Source organism: Patiria miniata, unplaced genomic scaffold, assembly GCF_015706575.1.
Source record: "Patiria miniata isolate m_02_andy unplaced genomic scaffold, ASM1570657v1 HiC_scaffold_7, whole genome shotgun sequence".
Classification (NCBI taxonomy): Eukaryota; Metazoa; Echinodermata; class Asteroidea; order Valvatida; family Asterinidae; genus Patiria; species Patiria miniata.
In genome coordinates, this window is record NW_024037074.1 from 30,712,470 (window position 1) to 30,721,930 (window position 9,461).

At 43.0% G+C, this 9,461-nt stretch overlaps 1 protein-coding gene across 1 annotated transcript; it reads left to right on the forward strand.

The window, feature by feature from the left end:
- Window positions 1–1,856: 1,856 nt before the first annotated feature.
- On the forward strand, window positions 1,857–8,790 carry LOC119744351 (cytochrome P450 2J6-like). The gene is made up of 3 exons (XM_038220230.1): window positions 1,857–2,449; window positions 4,993–5,997; window positions 7,397–8,790. Exons 1-3 carry the CDS (start codon window positions 2,098–2,100, stop codon window positions 7,576–7,578), a joined length of 1,539 nt encoding a protein of 512 aa, XP_038076158.1. The 5' UTR covers window positions 1,857–2,097; the 3' UTR covers window positions 7,579–8,790.
- The last annotated feature ends 671 nt before the right edge of the window (window positions 8,791–9,461 follow it).

The following is a 9,461-nucleotide window of genomic DNA, read 5'->3' on the forward strand; positions in this document are numbered from 1 at the left end:
ATGAGACCATACTGTCGCCTATTGGCCCAAACTGACTTTTACCAAAGATCGTACCAAAGATCGAAGGTAGGTTGTTGCGGTAGCACCATGTGGCAAAATCTGAATAAGTAAATAAAATGGGGGGGGGGGGGTACAAGACCTGTCGGAGAAAATGGTGACATGTTGAGATTTAGCAATGCATGATCAATATTAGAGAATACAATAATCTTGTAGGTTATTTAAAAAAAATGGGGGGGGGGAGGGGGACAGATACTATAGATACTGTAACCAATGGCGGCGAATGCTCAAAAGTCTACAACTTTCCTGAAGTTGTTCACAAAATTTAATATGGAAACCAGCTTCAAGTTGTTTTGCCTTGAAAAAAAAAATCCGCATTTCATTTTCTATTGTTAATTATGAATAAATCATTTTCCAAGTACATGTATAACCCAATCCCCTTCAATTTCGTGACAGTGTAATAATAATTCACATTATTTTTAAAACTTTTTCCAGAATGTGCCGTACATTAGAAACCAAAAAAAAAACCAAAAAAATAAAGTCATTTATAATTTAATTAATTAATTTAACAATTACTTTAAAAATATTTCGTTTATACTTCCATCAAAATCCTGTTGGGAATATACCATAAACAACTTGAGAAAGAATGGGGGAAGTTGTTTATATTACCACCCCATATCTCTGATGAATCCTGTACAGTACTTTGCATAATACTGTAAACTGTCAAACAAGTTTTTAGGCACTTTTAGGTATTTCCCCATGAAGCACATGAGAACTAGTAACCAGACTAATAAACTACTTTACATCATTTGCTTTTGCTGTAATTTTCAGAAATGGATGGAATTGGGGGGTTGGAAATATATAGCAAATATAGTTACACTGACTTTTTTGAGGTTTTGGGTTCGAAAATGCTATAAAAACCAAGAAAAACAATCATTTTCCTGTAGTCTGGTTCCCTGACTCCATATAAGAAGAAACAGAGCAGTTTACATACATTGGGGAATTGTAAGGTCAGGGAACCAGCAGTCTAGCTGGCTTGTACCCGTTCATAGGTGTGTAATCGATTGCAAACAAGTGCGATGGTCAATTGGGGCCAGTATTTGAAAAAAGCCAGTTTTTCCAACGCTGGTCGGCCGACCAACGTTGGAAATTGATACAAAAATACCACTTTTCTTGAAAATGACAGTATACCAGGTGCCATGATTTTACAGGATGCTTTACACTGTCATTCACCAACAGTCCAGCAAGGTATTTCAAAATGATTTGGTATTTTTTTTTGTTTTTTTGATGTTTGCAAATGTTGTATTTTCCCTTTAACCAAAGAAAAAATAGTTCAGCGGTTTTGCACAACTGACGAATATATCGAGGGCACCGAGCAAATCTGCTTTTTACCTACCTACCGCTAGGGGCGCCCCTCCCCCTCTTGACCTCTGAGCAAGTGCTTCCTGTTGCACCTTTTTTCAGCGAAATGTCTTCCCCTAAGGTTGCAGACCAGTAAATAAACTGCCATAGACCCCAATGATAAATGCCCCACTTCAAAAATTCAGAAAAAATATACTCACAACTCTCCAGGGTATTCCATCTTTCATTTTCTTTTCAATTTTTGGGGGTTAACTGATGACTTTTAGGAGAAATGTCCATCCGAAGATGATCACCCCTAAAAATGGTCCTGAATCCATCGCCAATTTGAAAAACGACGCCTACACTTTATTGCAAAATTGAGCGCTTTCAGGGCTCAAATTTAATCCAAATTGCACAGAACTACAAGCTCACAGTCCTGTGCACGGCTTCCACCCATATTTTTTTTACAAACCATCAAGTTCACGGCTCACAATATGCTCAAATAGCGAAGAATTTGAGGGCATGCAAATCGTGATTTGGCCGGCGTAGGCGATTTTGGACCGATTTACTGCCTGCAACCCTAACGATCTTTGCTTTTTTGATGACATAATCGACATGCCGCATATGCGTGATCAAATTGAACGATAAAAGTCACACAATGACACAAGTCGCACGATTCTGAATCTCATGTCTCATTGTGATAGTATGTTCTGTTGCAGAGTCTGCTATAATTCAGAAATAAAGTCTTAGAAGAAAAAAATGGGAGTGCTTATGAATTTGCTGTGGTTTCTTTCAAGCGTCGCACGAGCGGTTTCGCCGTTCGTTCTTCTCTTTCTGGTTCTTCGCTGGTTTTTCCGCCGGTCAGAAAACCTCCCACCCGGTCCCCGCGAGCTACCGTTCATCGGGTCTCTTCCGGCCATCGTCTGGGGGCTGATGAGGCGAGGCTTACAGCCGCACCATGTTCTTGGGAGGTTCGCTGAACGGTACGGCCCGGTGTTCCGCGTCAACTTGCTCAACAAGACGGTGGTGATGCTGGATGATTTCAAGTCGACAAAGGCGGCATTTCAGCACCCACAGTTGAATGACAGACCACCTGGGGCATTGGGAAAAGGTAAGCACGCCTAAATCGATCGGCAAAATGAGGTCTTTTTCACACAAATAACATAGGGATAAAGTGCAAGTTGCATATTCCCAAGTTGTGACTAGTTAAATAAAAAACAAAAATTCAGCTGTCCACCACTGATCGTATACCGTTCTGCGAACTGGTGAACATACACGTTTTCCCACCTCCCTGAATGAACGAAAACTTGTTAAGGAAAACAGACCAAAATCGCCGCGACCTCAACATTTCGGGGGAAAAAGAGTGGACTTGTTCCTCATAAATTATTCCAAACAGAAACTCTGACAGTACAAATAATGTTTCAGTAATGGCTGAAACGATTAAAATCTTATGTTGTATTTGAATGCCTGTGTGTAATCTGTAATTCTCACTCAGCTCGCTCGATATAGCTTCCCTAGCTACAAAAATAGATTATTTTAGTAAAAACATACATAACTTCTGATAGCATGAATCAATTTCAGTAATTCTATTTTGGGGTTTTTTTTCAGACCAGTGGAAGAACATGCTTATTTAAGACATACTTCTTTCGTGTTTAAAGTTGGTAGCTTTTTAAGAAAAAAAAAATTAATCCAGGCCACTTTCTTATTGACTCCCATCCTGTAAGAGTTAAGGGCCTGTCACACTGTCACGTTCTGGCATGGAGTTCGTACCGCGACCAAGAAAATCGACTAAAACGCGGTGGGAACGCTGATGACGGCGTGGGGACTCATTGATACTAGTTGAGGACTTCAGAGGGACTCCAACGACTTCGCTGAACGCCAAACTGCCACGTTCGTTTCGGACATGCACAAAACAAACGCCGCGCCTCGGCGTTTTGACAAGAACGCGGTAAAGACTCTGTGCGAACTCCTCGCGAACGGCCGTGACGCACTGGCAACGTGCAGGCCGACGGGAGCGACGTCGTGAGAACTTCACGAACGTGCATGCATCAGAACTGCGCGTCTCCTCTGCGTTCCCTGCGTCTTTGCCTTTAAAAATGCGAAGACTCATGCTGAATATCGCCCGTTTTGGCCCGAGTATACACGCCGCGCTTCTGGCTGCTGAAGTCACACGTATACGTTTTAAGGTCGCATCAAGCGCGCGATAAGGACCCACGAACGTCGTACGAACTTATTGGACACCATGAGGACGCAGCGAGGACGCAAGGACGCAGCGCAGACTTCTAATTGGTCTTCAATGAAACTCATAGAGAACGCCGCAAGGACGCTATAGAACGCCACAGGGACGTCTTAGACTTTCGGTGGACTTCACAGAGACGCATTGCAAGCCACTGGTCTTGCGTCTTCATGGCGTTTTGTTACATTTTTAAGAATCTCAACAACGCAATATGAACGCCATGAATGGACGTGACAGTGTGACAGGCCCTTTAACCACAGCAGCCTTGTACCGAGTGAATATTTTATGCGCATGTCCTATTATAGCATTGTAACTGGACATGTGCATGCGTTTTTCGCGTGTCGTCACAATGTTTCGAAATTGTAAAATTTGAATTGGGCTGAAACTTACAATGATAGCTCGATTTTTGTTACTAGTTTGGATTTTCATAATATGCAGTGGCGTAGCCGGGGGCGTGGGGGGGGGGGGGCGACAGCCCCCCATGAAACCTTGTCGCCCCCCAGTCGCCCCCCCCCCCCCCCCACTGAGATTTTTAGTTTCTAAAAAAATTATCATTGATCTACATGACGCCCCCCATGAAATGTTCCAGCCTCCCCAGCTCCCCCCCCCCCCCCCCCCACTGAAAAATACCTGGCTACGCCACTGATAATATGCAATGTTGTCCCAATTGTCCCAAACACAGCGTATATCATGCAGAAAATGCTCAAAATAAATGTGTTTTCGAGCAGGTGAAGGTTCATTGGATCATTGCAGTTGATCGCGTGACCGCGTGGAAGGTGAATAAGGTAATCACTCAAGGTTCAGGACAAAATCCATGTTTTGAATCGGTTGCCATAAGGCCAAAAAAAAAAATATTCGGTCTCTGGTCAGACCAAAGTTCCGGAATTGACGCGGCCACGCGGCTTTTTTTTTTTTCTTCAAGCTTGGATTGTACAGACAAGGTGGGGTACTATTTTGCTTTTTTGGTGCCCTCATGTACATTGGTGTCCTTCATAATTTGCCTTGGTGCTTTCGATCATGCCTTGGTTCAATTTCCCATTCCTTGGTGCTCTTTGGTAAAAAAAAAAATGAGGAGGTGCGGAAATAGAGGGCGCTGTTGGAGCTACCGCGGAACATTTTGGAAAAAAAAAGATCGACGCGCATGATTAAAATCGACGCGCGCGCTGACCAGAGACCGACTTATTTTTTTTTTTGGCCTAAAAACTATGGACGGCCTGTAAATCCCCCCAAATATCATGCCGATCGACTGAGGCATTCTGCAGTGTTCCGTGTTATCGGAGGAGCTACAGGTCATGATAGGGTAATAACGTCTTTCTTCTATAGAAACGCTGAGTGGAAATTTACAGTACGGGAAACGAACGTTCTTTTCTAAAGTTACTCACTGATCTTTACTTCTGATTTTTTTTTCTTTTTCTCAGGAGTATCGGGGACCTCAGGAGAGCAATGGATCGAGATGCGCCGATTCTGCCTGAATGTCCTCCGCAGTTTCGGCGTGGGCAAGTCGAGTTTCGAAGAGAAGATCGGAGCCGAGGGTGAGGAGCTACTGAAGGAAATGTCTGCGTTCCAGGGCAAACCCTTCAACCCGAGACCCCCGTTCGGCAGCGCCGTGTCCAACGTCATCTGTTCGGTCGTGTTCGGGAAACGCTACGATTATGAAGATCAAGACTTCAAGCGACTTTTGGCCTTGTTGAACAAAGTGATCCTTTCGTCCGGAACTGGTGGAATCGTGGTGTTTACTAAAGGCTTCCCTCGTCTGCCGTTTTTCAAGTCGAAGCTTAAACGGATGCGAGCTGATCACGCTGACATCTATGCGTTCATACGTCGCATCATCGACTCCCACCGCTCCGAACTCGATCCGCACAATCCCAGCGACTTCATCGATGTTTATCTCATGGCGGTCCAACGAAATGCCTCGAGAAATGCCACTCCTACGGTTGCAAACGGAGCGACAGCCAAACCCGAAAAGTACAGCCACCTGAACGAGACAAACCTCCTCTACACGGTGAATGATCTGTTTTCAGCGGGATCGGAGACCACGGTGACTACGATGGAGTGGTGCCTTCTCTACATGGCGATCCACCCCGAGATCCAGCAGCGAGTCCAGGCCGAGATCGACGCCGTGGTCGGTCGCAACCGGCTGCCCAGGCTGGCCGACAAGCCGGGGCTGAATCTCACCCGTGCCGTGATCTGGGAAGTCCAACGCATGGCCAGCATCGTCCCCTTGGGTCTTCCTCACGTTGCCGCCTCCGACACGCAGTTCCAAGGCTTCTTGATCCCAAAAGACACGATTCTTGTGTCCAACCTGTGGCGGATTAATCGGGACCCGAAACTTTGGCCGGAGCCGGAGAAGTTCAAGCCGGAACGGTTTCTGAATGACGAGGGCAAGGCTTTCAAACCAGAAGAGTTTATACCTTTTGGTGTCGGTGAGTATTGTTTTAAAAGCTAGCCACTAGCTAGAGTAAGAATTATTTTGAGGGAGTTTTTGCGCTGTGCTATTATTGTGACCATACACAAGTTTCATCCGCGTTTTTCTTCGGTATATCCTCCACTGTTTTATGATTAGGCAGGTATGGCTTGACTTGGGGGGGGGGGGGTCTTCTCTTAGTCTTGGCCCAAGACGCTAGTTTTTGATAGTGGGTTGTGCATAGTGTGCCCTCTATAACGATACAATAATTAGACCAGCGCTTCTTCGCTCGTACCGCCACCCTGGGCCAAGTTCGGGCAAGGACCATTAGGCGACTAGTGGTTGATTTGTGACGTACCTTACGACAGCGCACTAATAGCAACGTGCGAACGTCTCTAGTCAAACGCTGGTCAAAATGTCATCACAAAACTTCTGGACCCTGACTCCCTGCTGTACGTTATGAATGCGCGCGGCTATGGGTTACCAGCGATTCAACCAGCCCCAATAGGTTGGTTCCAAATAGTCAACCACCTTTGACTAGACAGAGTTCGGGCTAACTATGGTTAACCAATATGGTCCACAATAGTTCTTGGGCGAAATTGCCCCTGTTTGCAGAGAAAGTCAAAAACAGTTGTGTGAGGGCGCTCTATATACAGCAATAACTAAAATCACCATCGATCACTGACAGGTGCAACAGTGCAAAAAAATCCCCATAGCCACTAGTGCTAAATGCCCATGCTTCAAAATTCTTTTAAAAATACTCAGAACTCTCACAGGTATTTAAGCTACACAGAAAAATGATGATCGACATGTCATCTTTCAATTTCTTTTCATTTTTTGGTGGGTTGACCATTGACTTTTCGAGAAATTCTCGCCCAAAGAAGACGACCCCTATTTTCCCCAAAGCGGAACGGTAGCCATCTTGAAAACTACGATCCCTCCACAACATGGCAAAATAGCGCCACTTTCGAGCCCCATTGTATCCAAAATGCTCAGAATTGGAAGCCCCGAGTCCGGGCCAGAGGTTCATTGCCATATCTCTTCAATTCCCCAATGTTATGGCTCTCGGAACTCTCTAATATAGAATATTTTGAGGGTATAACTTTTATTCATAAGCTCGGCGGATGGGCTTAGGCCTATTTACAGGTGTGCACCCTGACTTCTTGGGCCAAGACTAGTATTCCCCCATTCTTGTTTTTTTTTGGAAGGGGAACTGTAGACAGAAACCATTGGAGGTTGCTCCCAGTACTTAAATGAATGCTTTGCCTAAAGCTACAGGGTGGATTTTTTTGTACATGTAAACCAAATTCTCTTTATTTTTTCTGTAACAAAAACTTCGGGGCATTGATTTGTGATTGCTTGGTAAATGCATGTATGTACATCCATAAATGTCTTGGGCCTTGACTCTGTTCTTGCAGGTCGCCGTATCTGTCTGGGTGAGCACCTGGCCAAGATGGAGCTCTTCATCTTCTTCAGCTATTTCATGCATCAGTTCACCTTCCAGAAACCTGCCGACGCACCGCCGTATACTCTGGAGGGAAAATCCAGCATCACCTTCTCGCCTCTGCCGTTTGAGATTTGCGCCGTCAAACGCGATTGAAGTTGGTGTATACAGGCTTTTTAGGTGTGCACCTTGAAAAACAGATTTTCAAATTCAATTGATAATTTTCTGGCATTGCATTAGTTATGAGCTTTCCAATGAGATATCGCACGAAAAAAAATCGGTCCATGACAAGTAGTCAATTAATTAATTTCAAATGTTGATTTAAGAGCGGGACCCTCCTGTAATCCGTTCTGAATAGTGTGCGCAATTTCTGAACTGGAGCGCGCCATTTAAAACCAATTTTAAAGCTGTATAAAGGCCTGCCAAATCAAACAAGACAATATGTTTGTTACAGGACATGTAGGCATATTCCTTTAAATTTCGTTCGGAAGAGAAAATCGAAATTTTAAAAAGCACGTATATACCAAATTTAAAGGCATCATTTGCATTTCATGCATTTTGTTCGTTTCGAATAATATCACCACTCAAAATCCAATCGAGAATGTTCATAACCTAACATGTAAAAGTTTCAGCTTAGTAGATATTAAATTTTTCAGAATAAATGGTAAAAAAACCCCGCATGCACAAACTTTTGATTACAAAACACAATTTCGTCAGTAGATATAAATTTATTTCCAACAATCAGTCAATATTGACTGGTCATTTACATTTTCTTGATTCCTTCTGAATGACACCATGTCGGAACGAATCATTATTTTCACGTGTAGTGTCTAGTATGCGATCTTTATTAACCTAAGTAAGCTTTTGATGACAATTCGGTATACGGTTACTTTTGGGATAAATGCAAATGATTCTTTATGCCTTTCGTTCGAATTTGGATATGAAAGCCTGCAGTGGCAACTTAATCGGTGTCCAAAACCTCGTTGTATCTTAGTTTGTTTCTCTAATATGACGTAACCATGACATAGAGCCCCAAAAAAGAAAAAAAACCGAGTTTCCAATTTTCTGCTGGCAGAATTTCTAACTTTTTGAAGGTGCGCAACCAGCTGTTTTTGAAATATGGCAAGTCTGCTATAGCAGCCTAAGGCGAAGTAAAAAAAAAAAGTTTCTCGTCCCAGCCCGCTTCCTTTTTGGAGGCCGCCTGGATTTTTTTATTATTTTTAATTTTTGAAAAATGAAGTAGAAAAACAACGAAAACTGAGTCTACAAATTCATTGGAAAATAAATACCAATACCAATACAACTCTACACGACACTGTAAATATGTTCAGTTCTCTTGTCCAACTTGCCTTTCATCTTTAAAAGTGTCTTTGAACAGTGGAACACCAACGGTTGCAGGAAATTTTGAAAAGGCGGTCATCTTGAAAAAAAAAAAAAAAAAAAAAAAAAACCCGCTTCCTCCCTTTTTTCAAAAACCCCGGACGAGAAACTATTTTTTTTTTTACTCTGCCTAATATTTGGAGTTTACTTTGACGAGTCTATATATCGGCGCCCGGAGAGTGGACAACTAAAAATCTGAAATTCCCAGTACTAGCAGACATATATGGGTTGAGCGTATTGCATGCAGAAAGCAAAATCTCAGATCCAATTGCGCTGATGGAAAATTTTGGGTCGTGTGATGGACCAAACGAGAACAACTTAAAATGTCAAATTTTTTAACGCTTTTACTAAAACCAGAACTTCTCAAATTTTCTACGAATTTTCTATTTGTTAACCCGAAAGTAGTTTTTTTTAAGACACGACATAATATTGCATCCCTCCGTACACGATGAGATCTTCCACTTGGAGTAGGCCCTATGAAGCCCCAAAACTGGACAACTCCATTTTCCCATTTGCTGATACTGTGTAAAATGGGGCAAAAAATAATAATTTGATTGCTAAAGTTCCTAAATTTATTCTCGAATTCAGGAGAAAGCGTCATAGATTTAAAAACTTAACCCCTCCCCCTTTATATCAACCCCCCTGTATTCTGAAAGCTA

What these genes read in the sequence shown, in the direction of transcription:
- LOC119744351 (XM_038220230.1), top strand. Translation starts at nt 2,098, where the DNA reads ATGGGAGTGCTTATGAATTTGCTGTGGTTTCTTTCAAGCGTCGCACGA. An exon ending in ACCTGGGGCATTGGGAAAAG is followed by an intron (nt 2,450 to 4,992) that starts GTAAGCACGCCT and finishes TCTTTTTCTCAG; the next exon opens with GAGTATCGGGGACCTCAGGA. An exon ending in GTTTATACCTTTTGGTGTCG is followed by an intron (nt 5,998 to 7,396) that starts GTGAGTATTGTT and finishes CTGTTCTTGCAG; the next exon opens with GTCGCCGTATCTGTCTGGGT.